Here is a 22014-nt window from a genome sequence, read left to right as displayed (position 1 = left end):
ACAGGCAGGCATTCGACCATGTATGCCTCTGCGTCAGCTCAGCAGTCTCACTCTCCCTCACAACCACCATCCATGACTGCTTCCACGGCTAGGCCATTGCAGCTCGATCACTGGGCCAACACAAAAGCTCCTCTCACTTCCTCTCAACGTGCTTCCGTCAATCGCCTCGCAGAATGGCTTCACAGGAACTCGTCTGATTTCAGACAGCAACAGCAGCGTCAGCCGTCCCCCTCGTCTCAACCTGTCGAACATCCCAGCCAGGCCGAAACCGTGTCCGAATCCGCCGTCGACGATGCAGCCAATGCAGGCGGCGCCGAGGTTTCGATCGCCAAGGGTAACCATCCCATCACATTACCAGATGCTGGCGCTCCGCTCGTATCGGCTCAAAGCTTCCTCGCCTGGTATACCCAGCTGTCAGACTCAGTCACATCTTCCACGCAGACCTCGCATCGCCAAGCATTGCAGCGTATCTCGGACACCACCTCCACTGCAGACAATCTGCTAGCTCAGCTCGAAGCTTGTCAAGTCAACGTCTCCGAGCTACGCGCAGGAACTGCTTTCGTTCAAGATTCGTCAAGAGGCATTCGTGAACAGGCCCAATCGCTCCTCGACTCGCAGACCCATCTCGATACTCTAGCAGAAGATGTTGCCTCTCGCCTCTCTTTCTTCACCTTGCTGCCTTATGCCACCAATATGCTCAGCTCGCCTGACTCCGCTATCGTCTATTCACAGTCCTTCCTCGAGCTTATGGACCAGCTCGACATGGCCCTCCTTTTTCTGCAGCAAGAACCGGCAAAGTCGTACCGGGACGCTGCGCTGTACCGCATGCGGTACTCACAGTGCGTCACCAGAGCCGCCACTCTCGCAAAGATGGCCGTCGTTCGTGACTTGAAGGCCGAATCCGAGCACGTTTGGGATCGGATTAAGAAGCTCGATTCTGGTCGCAGTACTTCCGACCCTAGGTCGGCAGCGTCCGCACCGGCGCTCGACTCCAAAGGCAAGGCACGCGAGCTTGCTGGTAGTACAACAGACGACGCCGACGAATCTGCGCTCAATCAGCAGGTGGCCGACGCTTTGTTCGGCGACGCAACACATCAGATCACCAAGCTTCGTCCGCTCATCTTTGAGCTGCAGAAACGCGCCACCAACACCGCCGCCACTTCCTCCGCAACCGCATCTACCGCCGCAGAGTTTAACTCTCTGCTGCAAGAATGCAAAGCTGCTTGGTTCCAGTATCGCCGTCCCTTCCTCTCGCGCATCCTCTTGCAACGCATGACAGAGATCGAGGCGCAAGCTACAAGCGCGCAACCACATAGTCAGCTTCAGCAACCCCTCATTCAACAGACCCGAGCAGCGACTCATCTTGCTCGCTTCGTCTTGCAAAAGGAGCACAACCTCTATCAGCAGTTCTTTGGCGCCAGTGCGAGTGGTGACGTGTCTTCCAATCTTGCCTCGAACCAGGGCAACGACTCGGATGCAGCGCTCAGCGCATACCTCACCGACCTTGCCGACCTTTTCACTGCGCGGCTAAGGCCAAAGTTGGCCAAAGAGGAAGACCTCTCAGTGTTGGCGCAAGCCTCTTCCCTCATTGCGAATGCCGTGCACGCTAATGCAGCCCAAGGCACTAACGAACGACGACCTCTGTGGGCGCGCAGCTTGCTGTCGGTGCTCCACGAGGCGCAGTCCCGACTTATTGCGCGAGCCCAGTCCATCGTCTCGACCGACATTGCCAACTTCACTGCGAGCGAGTCGGATGGTGACCTCGAGTTCCCCGAGCGCATCCGCACTTACAAAGGCGCCTTGCATGGTTCCGATGCTGAGCAATTGACACCACCAGCAGCAGCATCCGCAACAGCGGCTGGGAAAGCGCAGCACCGTCGCGCCAAGTCGGGCGCCGGCTTGCTCGATGCCGCTCTCTCCGCATCGCACGCCTCATCATCCTCAAAAGCGCAGCAAGAAAAGGTGCAGCTATTTACACTTCCGCCTACGCTGCTATCAACCTACTATGCACCCGTCGGGTACACGCTCGAGCTGCTCTACCATTTGCAGGCACTTGTGCCGGCGAACGCGTTTCGCCGCATCGCGACCGCAGCTGTCGATGCTTGTCTTGGTAGCGTCAGTAAGGGCGCCTCGGAGTTAGTCAAGCGCAAAAAAGGAGATAGCCTGGAGCGCGAGGATGCATGGCTGTTCGAGCTGCGACAACTCGAGATCTTGCGCGAGGTGGTGGTGTCAGCAGAGTTAGTGCTCAAGCAAGCGCACGATCAGCAGACCACTGCAAGTATCGCTTCAGCGACCAGCGGTGCACATCGTGGTCACGGCGACGAGCCTGCTCACGTAAGCGCAGGAACGTCGGCGTCCATGGTCAATTTGTCGTCACTCGTGACCGCGATCAACTCGCTCTGGAGCAACACAGGTCGTTTGCTGTACCCATCCGCTTCTGCCTCTGACGCAGACTCGGTGTCAGCGACGCAACTCGATATGCAGCCGAGCTCATCTAACGTATCGGCCAGACTGCAGACGTTGATCGAACAAGTCACCACCCACTGGTCCGATTCGATCATCCTCCCACTGCGTGTCTACATCGATCAGAGTGCGGCCGAAGCGAGCGCGGCCAAGTTCAGCAGCACGTATCAAGCGCTGGAGACGTGCATCGAGAGCATCGTGCCTGAAAAGGCGGCAAAGGTGATGCTGTGGGTCGAAGATCCGAAGATGCACAGGCTGATTGTGAACGGGGTCACGGAGAAAGTGGGCCAGGCGTATGCAAAGTTCGCAGAGCTGAGACCTGCGGATGGTGTGGAGATGGATCCGGTCGGAGAGATGACGGAAAGGGTACAGGCGGAGTGGACGAAGGTGCTCTCGCTGTAATTTTACGTGTCGCTAGAGATGGGCGAATAGATGCAATGCCGACCAAGCTTCCTCAGGTACCGTGTAACTTCCTCGTAAGGAGCGTCTGTGATAGCGTCATTTGTGTCTGCTTCATGAAAGGAACGTGACAAGCGAGTGAAGGCTAGGCAATGCTCTACAGTCCTGTTTAGCAAAGCCAAGGAGGGGGGATAATTTTTCGGGTTCCGGAAAACCGTGCATAGGCGGGCGGTTGCATCTTTTCTTCCAATTCCTTCTCACCTGAACTGTCTCCTCCTCACCTACTTTCCACACTTTCTTGCAACAGGATGAACGCACGAACAGTGATGACCCACATGCCTAAGGCGAGGGCTCTACACACAACGGCGATACGGCTCGTCAGTCGGCCAAGAGACGCAGCGTCGGCGCCATCAGCGTCGCAGCCGGTGTTCAAGAAGGATGCACCCGCGGCTCCTGCCCCACCCGCACGCCCTGCACGTCCCGTTCGACCGACCGCACCAGCACCCGCAGCACGTTCAGATACTCCGGCTGGAGCTAGTGCTGGTGCTACGGCTAGCGGCGGGAGATCAGGTGGCAAGAAGGGCTCGGTGTATGCATCGTACAAAGCACTGCCGTATAACACCAAACTGGTGTTCTGGACTTGCGGTGCCAGTAAGTTTAACCCCCTCCCCTTCCCACGCACCATCGTCTTCTTCGCAACGAGACAGCTAAAACCCGGTCCTTCCCCTTCTGACGACACGGCGAGCAGTGTTCGCAACACTCGGCCTCCTAGCAGCGGATAAGCTGGAGGAACTCTTCCCCGCCCGAAACAACCGATCTTCTCCTACCACTGCTGCGCCAGCTTCAACAACAGGCGCAAAATTCATCGACCACGACACAGCAACACAACAACACAAGGAGGAAAAGAAGCCCAAGCTGTTCAGCATCTCCGTCGTCGATCGATCCCCCTGACCACACTCTCCGCAATCTCAAACTATCTCTGCGCGCTCACCTGCACAGCCCGACAACTCGAAACAGAGCGTGTGAACCAATCGAAAGGCATGTGTGTGATGTACAGCAGAAGAACCAGAAACGTTGCGCACAAGAGAACGAGTGCAGGAGGATATACACATATGTGAGAAAGCGAGTCAAAAGCCGAACAGTCTTGTTGGAGACACGTCTAGTCGTCGTCCTCGGACAGCTTGGGAGCGAGGTAGAATCGCACATAGCCGTTCTCAAAGCCAAACTCGCAGAGGAGAGGAACCTCGTTGCTCATATGGAGCTGCACCTCGTCTGCCAATGGAGCGGCCTTGGCAAAGTTGCTGAGGTACTTGAGCGAGAAGGTCAAGTTGACCGCCTGCTGCATTTCGATTTTGACAGGGACCTGGCCGCCGCTGGAGCTGCTGCCGCCGTCCTGCTTGCGCTTCTTCTTGGCAGGCTTGACATCCTCGTCGTCATCATCGCCGTCGTCGTCGGCAAGCACCGCGGTGCCACTGCCCTGCTTCAACGTCATCCTGGCCGCACCGATCTCGCCCTCTGCCGAGAAGGAGACGCCCTCTTTGGAGACCTCGATCTTGACGCTCTCTCCAATGTTGGCCAGGTCGCGGCAGATGCGTCCGAATTCGCCCGAGGACATCTTGACCACAGCGTCGTACTGCGTGTCTGGGATACCGAGGTGTTCAGAGTCAATGTCCATGAGCTTCATCTCGAATTCGCCGACACGGTCTGATTTGGGCGACTCGAATGTCATCTGAAGCGTGTCGCCGTCGTCAGACTTCTTGAGCGAGAGCACGTCGTCGTTGTTGGCACCCTTGAGGATCTTGCCGAGCGAGGAGAGCGAGACACCGATCGACATGGGTCGATCGCAGCGGAACTCTTCAAAGCAGTCGGTTCGCAGCTCTATCGCCGAGAGGGCGACGTGCGAGTTGTCCATGGCTTGGAGGCGAATGCCGTCCTCGGAGCATTCGAAGTTGGCATCGGTGATGAGCTCGCGCACGGCGTCGAGCACCTTCTTGAGCTGTTTCGTGGGGCGCAGGGGAAGAAGAGCTCAGTCAGTACGTGCTTGCTGCGAATCGACTAAACCTCGCTGACGGTGGTACACTTACAAGGACAGCCTCACGGAGACGAGCTTCCAACATGATTGTGATGCGTTGCGATGGGATACGGTAAGTTTGACGTTGGGTCTAGAGAAATCTCTTTCGTAGATCCGAGAGGGAGATAGGCGTAAGTGTGTGTGGGAGAAGGAAAGGAGGAAGCAAGATGTTGAGCAACTGCCTGATACTTTTTTACAAAGAGGCGCGCGCGTTCTGTCTCCCCCTCTCGCTTCTTGGAATGTTGTTCCTCTCTTTCGTGTGACTTTGTCTCTCCCGCTGGACTGCACTGCGCTTGCTTGACACACGAGGAGAAGCCTCAACTCAAAAGAAGCTGAGACTAGTCTGCGCCAAACGCGGTTTGCTTACGCGTGTATTTCTGCGCTGAGCTGCCCACTCTACGCGAAAGGAAGTGAAATTAGTCCGCGTCGCGCTGCTGAGTAAGTTTTTGGTGAAGTCGAGCGAGTGTTGGTCTCTTTGGCTAGTGACGCGCGTGTGTCTGTCTGCTTCTCGTGCGGCACTCGACTGAGCCAGAAACAAGGCAACGTGGAGGAAATGCAACGGGAAAGTAACACTTCTATCCTCTCGACCTCGACACCCATCACTCCCAACGACACCATGTCAGAAGGAACAGAGGGAAGGTCGACCTCGAAAGATGCTGACTTTGTATTGACACACGTACTGCGAGGTCATACGTCGGATGTGAGTTCGTGTATCGTGTCGCCGTAGTTGGTTCTGGCAAAGTGGCAGTTTTCTGAACTCAAGCTTTACACCGTGCTGCAGGTTCGATCAATAGCAACCACGCTCGACCAACTCTCGCATCGTGAAGCGCTGCTTTCTGGCTCGCGAGACGAAACTGCAACCTACTGGTCCCGACCTTGCGCTGCTCCATCCGATTTACCAGCAGCCTGCTTCGACAAGGGGGCGACATTTCTCGGCCAACGCTTCTGTAATGCTGTCGACTTTGTTCGATCTGCTCCTTTGTTTGGGCTGCCAAGAGGGCAGATTTTGATGGGAGGCCTCGATTCGCAGATCCGTTGCTTCGACCCTCTTCGCTCAGACAAGCCCCTGCAGGTGCTCTCGGACCACTGGGACAACGTCTCGGTCTTGTCATCGTATACAGGCAGCTCGGAACAAGCAGAGGCAGCGAGTGACTCGCTACCCCTCTTTATCTCAGCCAGCTGGGACAAGACTGCCCGAGTTTGGCTCTGGGACCCTGTAGATGCCAAGTGGATCTCCAAGTATGTGCTTCGCGGCCATGACGAGGCGGTATGGGGAGTACAGATCGTCGAGCCTCCATCCTCGGCTGGGGCGGCAGAACTGTCTCAACAGGGCAGATACCTAACCTCCTCCGCAGACCTTTTCATTCGCCTCTTTAATGGTGAACAGCTCACCGCCGTCTATGCCGGGCACACAGACGTCGTTCGCTCTTTGAAACTGCTACCGACGTTACCCGCATCAGCCGTTGCTGGGCTGGAAGCATCCACGTCGACTAGCGACAATCCGACCTACTACCCCAACGAGCTGCTGTTTGCTTCTACTTCCAACGACGGTACAGTTCGCATTTGGTCTCTCGATGCCCGTCGCAGTCCAACCCGCGGTAATGGCGGCGAGGCACTGCGTGTTCTCCGCGGTCACACCAGTCTGGTGTACGACGTAGCTGCTTGCATCCAACACGAGACTAGCAGCCCAAGACTCGTCAGCAGCGGCGAAGACGGCACCTTCCGCGTATGGGACTGGGTATCGGGCGAGCTCTTGCAGACGGTAGCTGTGCCCGTCATCTCGGTCTGGTCGATAGCTGTTCTCCCTGAATCGGAGGACGTCGTCGTCGGTTGCAGTGATGGCCTCGTCCGTGTCTACTCGCAGCATCCGGGCTCCACTGCACCCTCCTCAGACAGCAACTTCACGGGAGCACTTCTGTCCGACAGGGAGGCAGCCATCGAAGCACAGAAAGCGCACGAAGTCCAGCAACGTCATACACTTGCGGTCCAAGCTAAACAAGCTTCACCGAGCTCTGTCGGAGAAGGTGGTGAAGCTGCGCAAGGCGATGGTGAGGTGTATCAAGGCCAGCGATACGACTTTGTACTTCGAATCGACGTCTCGGACGATGCCGAGCCGCTACCCCTACCCATCAATCGGGGCGATGACAGAAGGAAGGTCGCAACCGAGTTTGTCGCCCTTCATCAGCTTCCTGATTCCTACGTTGATAGGATCGTCGACTTTGCCGATCTGGTTCTTGGCTGAGATTTGCGTTGCAACCTTTTGGCGCACGCCTTGTCAACGTGCAGTCAAAATGACATTGGTGTTTCTCGCTGCCGGTCCGATTTCAGGGAAAGAAGATTCCCGGTGTCCGGCAATCTGTCTCTCCCCTTTTGAGCGTGAGATTTGCAGGCATGTCGGTAATCTCGGCGAGAGCAGAGGCCATACGACACCGGAGGAATTGATTCAGGAAGCAGTTCGAGCATGAGTGGGGAAAGGACGCCGGTCGTCCGACCCTTGTTTGAGCGTGAACAGTGATTCGTTCGAAGGAGGAACCTCGCCGTATCGGGTCTGCTTGATCATGGAAGCGCATCGGTGGAACTCTCTGAGCTTGGTTCCGGCGTTTCGGGCAGTTGCGAGATGTCAAGGGCAGGAACGGAGGTATTTCGGCCCAGCCCTACTTCAGGAGTGACGGTGATGAGTCGGTGAGACAACGTAACATAGCTCTTGAAGCAAACCGTCACACACGCTCAGTGTCACCGAGATGTGGGCTGAGCAAGAGAGGTTGAGCCAGAACACTATGGCCACCGGCGACCTGTCCTGTAGAGCATGTTCCTGTTTGTGCCACGAGGAGTCTCGCCGAAGAAGTCAAAAAAATAAAACGATCTTCATTCGTGTCTCTCGCTACTTCTCCGCGCTCGAACTTCGCACGTCGGCGTTTTTGAGCGCCGACCAGACGATCCTGTTGGCCCCCGGTTGCAGCGTCTTCGCGATGAATGCAATCCTTTTGAGACGCTGCGTTCGGCCCTCGTCGAGCCGTCAGCTAGCTGTCACACCGAATCTGACCTGGCAGCACGGATGGGCCCTCTTGCATTGGCCACTGTATCCAGTGTCGACAAAGTCCAAAAAGGCTCCGGCAACGCTACTAGGTAGTCGTGCACACAACGCAAAATTCTTTACTTTCGGAAGGTCGGCTGGTTCGAACGCGGGCCAGCAAAGACGAGTCGTCCTTGGGTCGTCCCTAGCGCCATGCGGTATCGTGAATAGTTCATCCGCGCTCCTGTGCACCGAGAAAGAGAAGGGATGACGAGCGACCGGTCTTCCGGGTTTCTAACCCTCGACCCCGCAAGCACGGAAACATCCGCTGGGCCTCGTTTTTCTCCTTTCTCCGTGTGGATTTCACGGTGAATTCCGGCCAACAAAAAAGGCACCTGTGAAAGGGCTCGGGGGCGATACCCACGGAGGGGCTCCACACCTTTTGCTCACAATAGAGGAAGGATGCTGCAAAACGTCGCTGTCGATTACTGTGATGCAGGACATGGGATGTGAGAAGGTCAAAGACGCAGGGAGGCAGTTGGGCGAATGTAGCGCGAGGGCAGGAGGATACCATCTGCCCGACTGCGGGTGTTCGCGGAGAGCCACGGCGGCGTCGGACCGGCTTTGTTGCTGTCCACCTTTTCCGATGCAACGAGGCCATGCTAGTGTCGCTGCTTTGCTTTCGATTGATTGCCGGCCTCGTTCCCGCTGCGACAGCGAAAGAAGCAAGAGGGTCGGCACAAGAGGCTCTGCTGAGTTAGTCGTCGGTCCATCCAGCCGCGAGATGCAACGGTCCCTTTGCTTCCATGCACACATACGAAGTCTCTTGGTTGAGTCCACACTTTCCTTACCTTCCTCAACACCTGCTGTTCCTTTCGACTTCCCTCTTTCTGCATTGGCGTGACAGAGAGCCTGTTTCCGCTGCTTTCTTCGCCACTTGCACCAGCCTTGTTCTCCGACATCTATCGGCTCTCCATTGCTTGCACCACCTCGTCTTTGTTACTCCGTCCATCGTGAACACAAAGGCAACTCGCTTCCACCTCTGCTACATTCGACAGGGCATACCGCTCTCTACTTCTACACCACCGTCTGGCCATTGACATCACCGTGGATTCGCTCTGGACGCTGCCATTCTTCTACCTCCCTCGACGACTTCTTCATCGCCCTCGCCATCGCCACCTTGTTCCAGATGGACTCGTCAACGTCCTGCCTGATGGCTGTCATTCGTTTGCAAGAGCCAGCATGACCTGATGATAATGTCGTCTTAAACGGCGACCCTATCTTGAAGTAAACTATCCGACGCAGCCAGTCTGTCGCATGCACTCGCTCATGCAGTCATCATCGTAGCCTAGATGCGCCGGTGGGGCGTACATCACATCGTTCCTGATAGCGAAGGTCCTTTAAGGCAGCTGCCCCCACGGACTTTTGCGCCATGGTTGGCAGCAAGTCCGAATCCCCGACTCCACACTAACCGAAGGAAGGCCGCAATCATTCGACTCGCTAGTCGGTTGTGGCATGGTTAAGCAGAACGATGGTCCTCTCTCTCAACACTAAGGATAAGCTAGCTGGACTGTGCAATGGCGTCGACTTGTCGTCCCACAGCGAATTGTGTCCCGGACATCAAATGCGCATCCAGCTCCAGCTCCCCTTGGAATCCGCGCGGTCAAGAGACCATTCGAATACAATGCTCATCGAAAGACAAGCAAATGTCTTTGTCGCCCGTCCTCCTGGAACATCGGTGTATCCGAAACACGATGTGACGAAAAGGGAAGGCGAAAAGAGACGAGGACGCACCATCGGGTCACCTTTCGTAGCCACACAGTAACTCGGTCATCTCAGCATCGGCAGAGCCGACGTCTTCGAAATCGATGGCGTTACCAAGGCGCAGTCACACTCGAAGAAGCTTGACGCAATCGCTACGCTATCATAAGAGCTCGTGAGTGAATCAGCGAGACCCCTCGCCTACGAGGCCGTCTACGCCAGGGACTGCAGAGGCAAGAGGATCGTTGCATGTCTCGCCGCTACTGGATTCATCGAGGCCAGTCTCGAGGCAGCTTGAAGGCAGCACGACGAGTGATGGACCGTCTCGTGCGGCATAACCACCCGATTCGCGAGGGCATTGCACGTCATCCTTGACGCACTCGCACGATCAACCCGATTGCAAACATGACCGACTTGGATGCACAGCAAGCCGACGCTGGTCAGATCAGATCTAAGATCGAAACTCGATTCGTCAGCTCAAGGTCGTTGCTCAGTGTTGCCAGGCTTGGTCAACTGGTGTTCGTGGTCTCGCCGATCCTCACTTGCAACCGTCAAAGCTCTCGTTGCATGCTCTCGATCCTCACTCCACCGCCAGCAAAGTCCCGTCGTTGCCGAAGCATGTCGTCCTTCTTCGAGTTGGCCCGAGTGCGACATGCAACGAAAAACAAAAGAAGAGTTCGGGCACCGCGCAATCCGTTGCAGATCATTATCGATCTCGCTTGAAGAAGAAAAATCGCGCCGCCCGCTCGAACCTAACTCCACTTTTGGAAGAAATCTGGCGGGCAAACGATATTCTGTCGCTCCGACCGCTGGCTCGTCGACTCTTCGTTTATTCGTCTCCGGGAATGAAGTGTGTTCAGAGGACTTGGCGCTCTCGCTGAAGGACTACAAGTTGGAAGGGGAGGCAGTGCGGATACTGTTCGCTCTATCTGCGCTTACATTCGATTGACGAAAGTATTACTGGCACAATCTGCCGTGGTCAATTCGGACTGCCTATTACCTCAACCACCGGCGGAAAAAAAAGAAGAAAAAACGCAAAAAAACAAGGGTTGTCCACCTCGCGTGCCGTGGAAGAACGCTTCAGGGCCTTTGTTCTTGGCTCTATCCCTCTTACCCTTGGCGGGGCACCCACTCGGCGTAGCTCGAGGCGCTCAAGGCGAGTGCTATGCGCAAGACCATTGTCTTCGTTGCTGTCGTCGCTCAGAGACGGGCTTCTTTGCAGAGCCCGCGATGGACCCAAACCGCAAACTCGACTCTTCTCGACTGGCTCGACCCGTAGCTGGCGTGCACAAAGTTTGGTGACCGGTCAGAATTTGTTTTTTTTTTTTGGCGAACAAAATAATTCATGGATCCGAGTCGACAGGCGGACCTCCGCTAAAGTGCCCTCGAAACCTTTTTTGGGGGTGCGAAATACTTTTTCTGGAGTCGCGTCGACTCCGACCGAGTTGGTCGACCGAAATTACGCCTTCCGACTCACACTCTTGCAGCAAGTTGCACTCGCAGTCTCTGTCTGAAGCCGAACGAAGGCAAGGCGCGCAGACGACAAAAGGGCGAACGGGAGCCAAGCAAGCAGAACCTGTCTGTCTCTCTGACTGGACCTGGTCGAGTGCAGCATACCCTCTCGATCTTTCGGATCGCTTTCGCCGTTTTCTCAATCTGATCTGATCTCATCAGTTCAGACATCTTTTCGCTCCATCGCTGCTTCGCTGCATCGCTGCCCTCTACCTTCCCGCCTATGCACAAGGCGCTGGGCCGCTGCATTGCCGCACTGTGAAGCGAGTCTCGTCGTCACTCTTGCTCTGTAAGCTGTAGGCTGCCAAGCCACAATCTGCAGGGTGTTGGATTCGATCTTGTCGTCCAAGCTGCCGTCGGGCGACACTATGCCTTCGACATCCACGCAACGCAGTGTCTCTGTCTGAACAGCGATATCAGCATCCCAACCAATCGAGAGCTGTTGTTGCTTCGCGTATCACTCTATCAGCTGCTCTGCTTTCGACCCTGGATCTGCCCAACCCACCTCAGTTGATCGGCTGCAAGCTGGTTCAACTGGATTACCTCTCTTGTCAGACAAGCAAGCTGGACTTTGGCCCTCCGACTGCTTTTCCGCCACCACGCTATCCCGATTTCACCGCAGCTTCTTCCTGTCCTCTCTGCAGCACGTTTCAGTCCCGCTGACCCCCAGTCTACCTCGCCTTTCCGGGTCCGAGGTCCATCTTGCATCTACGCTCGCTGACTCCGTCTCGTCGCTCCTCTCGACCAACTTTCTCCTTGTCTATACACCCTTGACCCCCTCTCATCTCGGCATACGCAACATCAGCAACGACCTAGTTGGCTCTGCGTCAGAGACCATGCAGCACTCTTGAAGCTCTTGCTCATTCTTACATCAGACGCTGTCGATTTCGACCACGCCCTTCCAACCTTGGGTCTGACCACTTGACCATGTCTGCACACAGCTCGACCCCATCTCAGCCTGCAATGTACGGCGGCGGCGACGCGAGCAAACGTTCCGTCGACGATGCCGCACTTGACCCTGCCTCACAGCAAACCGCCAAGCGCAAGCGTCCTCAGTCTTGCGATACTTGCCGCTCGCGCAAGATCAAGTGTGTCCGCCTCCAAGTCGACGGCCTCGACGCTTCCGCAGACAACCGATGTGTTCAGTGCCGCGCCATCGACGCCAAGTGCACCTTTGACTACATCCCCAAACGACCCGGCCCCCAGAGCTCGTTTGCAAAGACGGCGAGAAGGGAAGCGGAGGCGCAGGCCAAAGCAGCTGCCCAATCGCACTTACATCAACAAGCCGCTGGACCATCGCCGCACTCTCGAACCCCCGCGTCTGCCTTTGTCGATACACCTTCCACTCATATTGGCGGCCCATCTCCTCATCCCCAGCAGAGCGCATCCACACACTCGCCAGCAGACGACAGCTGGTATCGCGCTCTGGCAGCTCAGAACTTTGCTTCGGGAAGCGGTGCTCACGGTACGCAGACGCGCTCGTCGTCCTGGAGCGGCGGCGCCAACTTTGATGCCTATCTCAACCACTCGATGCTCGCCATGACGCCCAGTCATTTCGCTGGGATGTCGGCTGCTTCGCCTTTTGACTTTTCTCCCCACAACATGGCCAACTTGTCTGGCCCTTCTCCATCCATGAGCATCTCGAACGCTTCATCGGCGACTTCGGGTAGCTATGCAGGCTCGTCGTCGTGGCACGCTTCCGCGCGGTCGGAGGCAGGAAGCGCAGCTCCACTCGCCTCGCTTGCTCAGACGCAGCCACCAGCGCATCAGCGACATCAGCCGTCGACGCACGCTGCACCATCGATTGTGGATCACATGCACTCCTTCGAGGTGGCAGCTGGTCCCTTGCCGATTCCGTTCTTCTCTCGTGTGCAGTCGCCGGTATCATCATCAGCGCGTCTGCCACAAGTCAACGAACATAGCGCACCTCCAACACGGCAGCAGCACGGAATACCATTCAGCTCTTCCTCTGACATCGACACTCCGGCGTGCATTATAACTCCTTCGACCAGCTTCAACACAAAGGCGAAAAGCGGTCCCAGCCTCTCCAACATGGAATGCGGACCCGTATTGCGACCACGATCGCTGGACGACATCGCGCCACGTCAAACGTTCCTGGCCATCGTTTCGCTCTACTTTCACTACCTGTGGCCGCTGCTGCCTATCGTAGACCGTCCTACGTTTAGCCACGATTTACTGAATCGTAGAGACGAGCGCGACCAAGCATTCTTCGCTTTCGTGCTCAGCCTCACTTCTTACACACTCATCCAGTGTCCGCGCACCGTCATCCCCGCACCCTGGACCGTGTATCGGAGGCTGCATCGCATCTGCCACCTCACGTCGCGACGGATGCAGCCACGCGTATACGACCCGCCCCAGCTGCTTCACGTAAACACTCTGTACTGCGATCACATCTACCTCGGCACGGTGGGCAAGACCAATGCGTCGAATGCGGTGCTAGCTGAGGCGGTGCGTGTGGCGTATACGCTCGGGTTACACGACGAGCGCAAGAACGACGCACGTCGCGGGGTGGCCCCGTACAGTCTGGATGCTGCAAGCTTTGCGAACTACAGGGCGCCGACGGCGAATGCAGTGGAGAACGAGCTGCGCAGACGCATGTTTTGGGTGCTGCACGGCAGCTCGACGACGATCGCCATGTTGAAGGACGAGCCGGCGCTGATCCACGCCATTGATGCGTGTGTGGACTTGCCGATGGCGGTGGACGAGGAGGCGCTGACGAATCCGGGACATGTGCAGAGGTCGCCGAGTGTGCTGTGTGGGTTTTTGACGGTGACGAGATTGCACCAGGCCATGTTGGAGCTGCTAGAATCGTATCGTCGCGATCGAAGGTTTCCAATTGACGATCTGGAGGTGGCGAGATCACGCATCAGGTACTTGGCTGACGTACTGAGGAGGCTTCAGCAGGCGCTGGATGATATGCCCGAGGAACTGCGTAACCCTACGTACACGCATTCGCCGCCCGAACGGATACGTCGGCCTGGAAGTGCTCTTCCTGCGCTCGAGACGGTTGCATCGCGTGGTGTTCAACAACAGCAACACGCGCCACTTTTGCAAGCGATCGGCTTTGATGCAGCTACGCAAACGGCACTGGGCAACCATCTTAGTGGCACGTCGCCATGGCCTTGGCCGGCGGAAACCTTTAGCCGGGAGGGACTGCCTAACGCGGAAGCGCGTAGCTCAAACGAGGCGTCTGCAACGCGCTCTCCTCGTGCTGACGGTGCAGATGGCGGCTCGGACGCGCCCAGAGGAAGGGGAGATGTAGAAGGAGGGCAGCCTCCGCACCAGGTGCTCACACCGCCGCCGGCTGTTGCTACGCTCACACCGCGCCACAGCAGCGATCCCTCGGCCAGCGGGGCCGTGAACATGGTGGACTTCATCAATGTGTTCCGACCGTCGCCGCCGCCTCCGTCGTCGACGACGCCTGTTCTCTCCCCCATGTGCACGATGCACGCCAACATTGTGACGACGGAATCGCTGGTTCGGTTCATGGTGACCGAGTACCGCGAGATGGTCGGGGTGCGCATCCACGATCTCAAGCTGCGCCAGCCTTCGGCGCACACCTCCGGTACGTCGGCGGAGGATGTGCCGGGCGAGTCGTGGCAGGAAGCTGCGGCGAACCTACTGCGCGTGTTCAACAGCTTGCCGCTTGACGCGCTTGCCAGCAACGGGCAGAGTTTGATCGACAAGATCATGTATGTTGTGTCGGCGCTGCTGAACCGCACGGGCAAACAGCGCGGCTTGACGGGCACCGGTGGATTCGGGTACATGTCCAGTCTGCTGGCGATGCTGACGCGGTTAAGCCAGACCAGGAGGGACGACAGTGCGAGCGAGTGGGAGGAGGACGAGCTTCTGGCTGCGAATGCGAGCGGGGAGGCGCAGGGTGGCGGGGGCGAGCCGGACTCGCGCGATCGAGGTGGCAGCGCCGGAAATGCGGGTGGCGGTAGGGGTGACGGTCGGACGCACGGTCATCACGGCGAAGGCAACAGCCACAACGGCGACGATCGGAGCGGGTCCGACCGACGCGATCTGGGCCGTAGAAACCCGGACAGTCACTCCGACGGACTCGCCAAACAACACCACAACCACCACCTGCAGCCAGCTTCGGATCCTCTTACCTCGTTCCCCTTCAACACCTCGGCACCCTCTTCCTCCGCCGCATCCACCGCCACGGGCGCGGCCACGGACAGCAACACCTCGTCCACCGTCAACACGGCCTCCACCACCCCCACGAGCGAACATCCCAGCTCGGCGTTCTACGACAAGATCCTCATTCGCTCCACTGCTGCTCCCAGCGGCAATGGCGCCGCTCAGACGCCGTTCCATCAGCAGCAGCAGCAGCAGCAGCACCAGACACAGGACAAGTCGCACCCGCACGACTTTGCAGCGCAGAGCCCTGCTTCGCCTGCGAACGCACCTCGTGCTGCGGTCGGCAGCGGTGCTGGTCAGATGGATAACGTTAGATCATCGACAAGTGTCGCTCAGCATTCTTAGGGTTGCGCACAGCCCACTTTCACTCGGAAGGCACCATTCGAAGATCACATTGAACAATTGCTTTGATTTTTTCGCGACATGCTTCTTTTTTTGCAATGCACCCCTCTCTCACACATCATCCTCGTTCCACGTTGTTCTTGATCATGACGCTTCCTCTTCCCATTCGGTTGTGATTGAACACTTTCTGGGCCTTGTCCAGCCCTGAACGAAGCGCGTTGCTAGCTGCTCGCGGAGGCTGGAGCATCCATGACCAGCGCCGACGAATGCCAACCAGCAAAGACCAGGTCGAACGCGAAGGGTGTGCCGGAGCTCCCCTCTTCGCCCTCTTTGGCTGGTTCCGGATGGATGTGAATCAGCGTAGGCGTGGCGACATTGTCCTGACTCGGACCTGCCGATCTCGGCGCAGCGCCTGCACGGCCGACTCGTCCTCGTCCCGCAAACCCGATTCTCGGCTGGAACGCGCCTCTCTGCGGTGCGCGGAACATGCTCGGAAGCGGGACGAGATTGCCGAACCATCCACGGTCGCCTTGGTATTCTTGACCTTGCTCTCCCACCTGGTGCGCCTCCTGCGCGGCGTCACCTCCGACTCCAGCTCCAGCTGTGTCAGCAGTGCGCAGCCAAGGCGGTGGCCAGTTGCCTAACGCACCACTGCTCCACGCTCCCCATGTCAAAATCTCGCCCTTCTGCGTCAATGCGCCGTAATGATAGTCGCCCATGGTTACCTTGATCACTCCTCGAGCTTGCAATTCTGGGATCAGCTGTGGCTCAGCCGACGTGGAGGATCCTAGTAAAACCAGAGTCTGCGTCTCTTCTCCGGCGGTCTGTTCCGATTCCTGTCGTTCACATGCAACAACCGTGTGAAACGCAACAAATTGTCGAAAGTGCGCCGAGATGTGCGAGATCTTACCGACTGAACCTCTGACACCTCGCTTGTTCTCGAGCCACGCCGTATCGAAACCAGGCAGAGATTGGGGATCCTCGAACGCAGAGAGCCGCTCCCACCGTGCTCTCGTCTGGACAAAGCGCGTCATCAGCGCTTGGTGAATTTTGGCTCCAATGCCGCTCTGATCAGCGCCGTCCATGCTTTCCTGCAACCGGCGAATCACGAGATGGTCCTCGGCTGTGGGCAGTGCGGGCAGGTGCAAGTCGATCCTGTACAATGTTCCAGCCTCCGTAAGTGCAATGACGAAGTCTTCTCCGGCCGCAATTTGCGTGATCTTGTTTGTGGCGTCATTTTGTTCTTGATCGCTTTGATGATGCTGGCCGGAAACGATGGAAGGCAATTGTATTGGGGTAACGTTGATGGGCAGCCTTTTCAGATGGTCATTGCCAGGTGGGTCGGCGTACATCGCTTCCTCGAGTGGATATCCCCGATAGTAGGCTCGATTGAAGGAACCGGCGCTCCAGTCCGAATACCAAATCCATACTTGACCCGTATGAGTCAGAATAGCCGAGAACGTCCACCCAGCTTCCAGCTGCTTGATGTTGCTGGTGCTAGGCACAGCAGGGTCGCTACTATCTGAGGTGCTTGCTTGCGTTGGAGTGCCGATGACACTCGCTGGAAAGCCTTCGAGCTCCCAGATCGTGCCCCAGGCTCTCCATTCTAGAATACGATTGTTGTATGTGAGTGCCACAGCATGACCCCTGCCCCCTGAGAGCGACTGGATAGGCGGAAGGTCTTCCAAGAGGTGAGGAGTGCGGCGCACCTTTCCCGGATGGCGCACCGACGCTGTCGGACCCCCATACGTTTCGCCATCCATGGTGCCCCAGTACCACACCCTGCCCGTCGAGGTGCGCGCATGGAAGGACCAACCTCCAGCTACGATCTCAACAACCGCACCAAGAGGTCGTTCTTCGTCTTGTTCTGTTCCAAGACGCCTAGCCTGCGAGTTGGGCCGTTGCAAGGAACTGATGGTGCGCAGCTTCATGGGGTATGCGATGCCTGCCTGGGGGTGTCGGCCTGAACCCCACCGAGCCAGAAGCTCTTCGTAGTCGATGCCAAGTCGGCCGTTGTCTGCGCTACCCCAGACGTAGACTTGGGGACGGCTGAGCCCTCTGTACAGGTTGAACCAGCCACCCATCCGGGCAGTGGCGTGTGCAGGAAAAGTAAAGTCGGCGAGCACTTTGCGTTTCCAGAGCAACTCGTCTTCGGCCAAAGCTTTGGCCTGTTTCGAGACGGACCGCAGAACAGTCAAGTCGCGGCTCGAGAGAAGAGGCAGTAAGTTATCCACCACCACCGGCAAGGGCAGCTCGAGTGGGTTTTTGGATGTCATCTTGAGAATCCCTTGAAGACGTGCCGATGTGCGCGTGCCACTGCGCCGATGTGACCGGCCACGTTGTTGAATACGATGCTGACGGAGGAGCAGAACCGGTGCAGGTATATTTGGTGGCCTTGCTGTATGTGATGATCGGGTGTGGCTCTGCTCTGCTTCGGCGGAGTAAGGGCAATGGAGTGTGCAGGAAAGGGAGAGAAGGGGGAAGTGGGAGAATCTCTTTATATTCTAAAGCCAGCCTGGCTGAGTCGAACTGCGCAGTTCAGCCCCACAAAGTATGTCATTAACGCGAGACTGCAGCAGCAGCAGCAGCGTCTCAGCTCGGGAAAATGTTTAAATTCAGGGTCCTCCAAGAACCCTGTGACGCAACTCTCGACTGTGTGACTCCGAGGCGCGCTCACTCTGACAGCCGACAGCACACAGACACATTTCTGGGACCCTTCACAGCAATGGTATCAATTGTACATGGATTAGACACGAAATGCGACACGGAAACAACTCCAGCAAGACCTGCAAGACCAGAACGGTGATATCAACCCCTCGCAGAGAACCGTGGAGGCTCAGTAGGAGCCATAGCCGCGCACCACGCGAATGTCGAGCCACATCTCACCGATCGTCTTGTTGATCTTGGACACGGTCTTGCGATCGCGGCCCCATTCCGACATGTAGATGCTACTCTGCATCTGCGACGCCTCCGAGATCGAGTGGCCGCTTCCCCAACCCGAGCGCGTCGACGCTGCACTCGACATGCCCGAGCCGTACACCGACGGTGTTGCTCGACCAGGGGGTGACGACATCTGCGGTTGATAAAGCTGCTGGTGCTGAAGTTGCTGCGGGTATGCACGCGGATAAGGCGCAAGCGGTGCTCGAGATCCTTGCTCGATTTGCGGCGATAGCATCTCTTGCGCTTCGGCCGTGTCTGCTGCAATCGCACTTTCGTCTGCAGTCGAGATGGCCATGCCCACGTTCTGAGCGTTGTTGTTGGCGTTGCCACTGCCGCTCAAAGGCGAAGCATTGCGGCTGCCCGCATTCCGCGTCATTGCTCTCGAGGCAGGACCTTGACCTTCCATGACGGGCGAGCGCGTGCCGAACAGCGACGGGGACATGACATTGGGAGGCGTCGTAGGTGGACTGCTGCCATCGCCTGACAATGACGTAAATTGCGTCTGCGTATGGATCGAGGCTGTCGTGCTCATGCCGTCCGAAAAGCCACGGCTGCGTCCACCGATGCCCAAGCTGCGCATCGCCTTTTCCACGCCTTCGCTGCCACCGTATCGATTGGCAGGCAGCAGATCCACCTTGAGCGCGTATTTGACCTCGAGTCCATGGCATCGGAAGCTTGGCGGCGTGGTGCCCGCCACTTTGAGCGTGCCCACCAGCACACGAACCCCTGCCGCTTTAGCTGCCGCAGCCGCCTCGTTGATCTGCGTCATTTCTGACTGCGATCGGCTTGAACCCGGTCGAGAGCCTGTCTGGCTACCCGAACCGTCCGAGCTAAGCAGCAGCGCGTGCACATCCACCTCTTCCAAATCCGCCACCGACAGCAGCTTTCGGCGATGCTCGGGTCCGTCGTTGATGTTGTCGTTGCTGCTGAACGTCGTCTGGATCAGTGAGACACACACCAAGCTCACCAGATCTGGCAAGGCTCCCGCCGACACAAACGTGCGGTCCGTCATAGCGTCTGTGAGACCCGTGTCGGAGCTGCCAGAGCTCGGTGCCGTGTTGGGGCGTCGCCCACCAAAGATGCTCGATCCACCCTTGCGCGACGACGATCCAGGCAGCCGCGCCAGACTTGCCGAAGGCTTCATGAACCTCGACATTATGCTCCGCGTTGTCTTGATCGATTCCGTGTCGGCATCGCGGTGGAATTGCTGCTGCTGTTGGTGATATGGAAGCGACGGCGACGCTGCAGGCCGGGGCGAGGCGATGGGCGATCCAGATGACGACATAACGGGCGAACAGACCGTTTCGATAGGGTCATCGACATGTGTAACGGCAGGAGAGCCAGGCGCGGTCGACGTCTCACTCGGCGCTCTTGTGCGCACCTGCGAGAGCAGCGCGGGATCCGTTGGCCGCAACACCACCATGACAGGAAGCACCGAGGGCGCTTGAAGCACGGGCGGGTTGGGCAGGTGGAGCTCCACGTCTACTGTCTTTCTGGACGCCTTGAGCAACGAACCAGACCACCTCGCCTGGGATCGATGCACGGTCCACTGATCTCCCAACGTCGTGCTGCGGTCGACGAACACGTCGGGGCTGATGGTGGATGGCAGTGTGGGCGGGTGCGGTGGCATCGAGGTCGGCTCGCCAAGAAAGATGAATGGCAGCGTGAGCGAGTCTCCTTCGGCAGGTTCCTTTGCCGACTTGCTCGAAGACTTTTTGGGCTTGTCGTTGTTAGCTCGGATCAGAGTCCAGGTGACTTGATAGTAGCATCCGATGCGGTAGACTTTGCTGAAACCCTTTTCAATGAGCTCCTTGGCCATGGGCCCTCGCGCTTTCCCCTTGGTGGCCAGACGAATCTCGCGCTTTTCCTGCGCCGCGTGTTTCGAGCTGATCTCAAAGCTGGGTGGAAGCGAAACAGGCACAGCTTGCATCTCGCCATCAATGAAGCGTGTCGACTTGCCCATAGGCAACTGCACCTGGAAAGGAATGGGCAGTACTAGGTCGTCTTTGGAGACCTGCGGCGGTTCCATCAACTCTTCGTTCTTGGGCGCATAGGCGGCTCTTGGCTTTACGAGATCGTAGTTGGCTACCAGGCGGTCTTTGGTCTCGAAGACGGCCTTTTCACCGCCTGCGGAGTAGGGCGCCAAGGCGATGCCTTGCCATACGGCTGCGGGCGATCCGGAAGTGGTATGCGCAGATATGGTCATCATGACGTCGCAACCGGTGGCGGCGGGCATGCGCACGATGCCGCGCATTGTTGCTGCTCGACCGGAAAGTACTGGGTAGCCACGGTGATCGAACGAAGGCGCAAACACCTCGACGCTGAAATTGGGCTTCTGCTCGTTGAGCAAGCGCGCCATGCGAGTGGCATCATCGATGGCTGGAGAATTGGAAGCGGGCGCGCTGGGTTCGCGCAAATCTACTGTGAGACCGTACACACGGCTCTGGACGGCCTCGACGGGACGATGTTGCGGCGGTGGTGGTGCGCCGGAGTGAGAAGGGAAGCGCTGTGGCGAGTTGCGGGGTGCAAATGGTTGCTGGGAGGCTTCACCCGAGGCCAAAGCTGTACGAGATGTTGTGGCGGTGTTGGCGGTTCCGTTACGCTTGTTGTATGCTGATGCGTGGGGGTTGAACGTTCGAGGATTCTCGGCATACGAGTGAGAGGGTGAAGGCGCCATGCTGGAGGGATGCGCCTCTGGCGGCCGGGACTTGGGCGATGTGAAGGAGGCTGAGGGTGACGCGATGGCAGAGATGGTGCGAGGATCACGTGTAGCTCCGAGGCTGGAAATTGGCGAGTGGGCAAGCAGAGATTGAACGGGAAAGGGAGCTGTTGTCTGCGCACTCGCCATCTTCTATCCGTCCACCGGATGTGTATGTGTATGCGTCTGGCGTGTCGAAGATCAACCCTGGCTAGAGCGCTGCGAGAGTTGTTGCGCCTTCTTGACAAGACAAGCAGAGCGAGTGGACGAGACTTGAGATCCGTGGATATGACGAGAATCCGGGGATGAACTGATAAGGGTAAAAAGAGATGGCGAACAGGCGGGGGCGGACAAACCCAAGCCTAACCTTGATGCGGATTCTTTGAGCAGTTGCCAAGTTTTATGTGAGCTGCCAGTGTGATTTGCAGAAAGAAGCGACACAAGGATGGCAGTCGAGGCGAAGCCTGCAATCAAGGATGCAAACGCGTGTGCGGTTGTTCGAGAAAGTGACGATGTGCGATTCGTCGGCCGGATAAAATGAGGGACTAAGGACGACCAGCGGGGCGGTTAAGGTTCAAAGTCTTGCAGCAAGGGTTGTTGGGGGTTCCGACGACGTGCGAGATGGATGAAGAGGTGGGGCTGGAAGGT

General features: G+C 57.5%; 7 protein-coding genes across 7 annotated transcripts; 4 read left to right on the top strand and 3 right to left on the bottom strand.

Moving 5' to 3' along the window:
- Positions 1-72: 72 nt before the first annotated feature.
- EX895_003144 (uncharacterized protein) lies at positions 73-2865 on the top strand (the record flags this gene model as incomplete). Its single annotated transcript, XM_029883742.1, has 1 exon — positions 73-2865. One exon carries the CDS (start codon positions 73-75, stop codon positions 2863-2865), a length of 2793 nt encoding a protein of 930 aa, XP_029740033.1.
- A 305-nt stretch (positions 2866-3170) lies between these two features.
- EX895_003143 (uncharacterized protein) lies at positions 3171-3813 on the top strand (the record flags this gene model as incomplete). The annotated part of the gene is made up of 2 exons (XM_029883741.1): positions 3171-3513; positions 3611-3813. 2 exons carry the CDS (start codon positions 3171-3173, stop codon positions 3811-3813), a joined length of 546 nt encoding a protein of 181 aa, XP_029740032.1.
- Positions 3814-4021: 208 nt separating this feature from the next.
- EX895_003142 (uncharacterized protein) lies at positions 4022-4979 on the bottom strand (the record flags this gene model as incomplete). Its single annotated transcript, XM_029883740.1, has 2 exons — positions 4022-4858; positions 4947-4979. 2 exons carry the CDS (start codon positions 4977-4979, stop codon positions 4022-4024), a joined length of 870 nt encoding a protein of 289 aa, XP_029740031.1.
- A 570-nt stretch (positions 4980-5549) lies between these two features.
- EX895_003141 (uncharacterized protein) lies at positions 5550-7175 on the top strand (the record flags this gene model as incomplete). The annotated part of the gene is made up of 2 exons (XM_029883739.1): positions 5550-5633; positions 5715-7175. The coding sequence occupies 2 exons, from the start codon at positions 5550-5552 to the stop codon at positions 7173-7175; spliced, it is 1545 nt and encodes a 514-aa protein (XP_029740030.1).
- A 4971-nt stretch (positions 7176-12146) lies between these two features.
- Positions 12147-15731, top strand: EX895_003140 (uncharacterized protein; the record flags this gene model as incomplete). The annotated part of the gene is made up of 1 exon (XM_029883738.1): positions 12147-15731. One exon carries the CDS (start codon positions 12147-12149, stop codon positions 15729-15731), a length of 3585 nt encoding a protein of 1194 aa, XP_029740029.1.
- A 218-nt stretch (positions 15732-15949) lies between these two features.
- EX895_003139 (uncharacterized protein) lies at positions 15950-18004 on the bottom strand (the record flags this gene model as incomplete). The annotated part of the gene is made up of 1 exon (XM_029883737.1): positions 15950-18004. The coding sequence occupies one exon, from the start codon at positions 18002-18004 to the stop codon at positions 15950-15952; it is 2055 nt and encodes a 684-aa protein (XP_029740028.1).
- Positions 18005-18564: 560 nt separating this feature from the next.
- EX895_003138 (uncharacterized protein) lies at positions 18565-21345 on the bottom strand (the record flags this gene model as incomplete). The annotated part of the gene is made up of 1 exon (XM_029883736.1): positions 18565-21345. One exon carries the CDS (start codon positions 21343-21345, stop codon positions 18565-18567), a length of 2781 nt encoding a protein of 926 aa, XP_029740027.1.
- Between the last annotated feature and the right edge of the window lie 669 nt (positions 21346-22014).

Source organism: Sporisorium graminicola, chromosome SGRAM_19 (genome assembly GCF_005498985.1).
Source record: "Sporisorium graminicola strain CBS 10092 chromosome SGRAM_19, whole genome shotgun sequence".
Classification (NCBI taxonomy): Eukaryota; Fungi; Basidiomycota; class Ustilaginomycetes; order Ustilaginales; family Ustilaginaceae; genus Sporisorium; species Sporisorium graminicola.
Note: the sequence above shows the minus strand (reverse complement) of the source record. Positions and strands in the feature narration are given on the sequence as shown.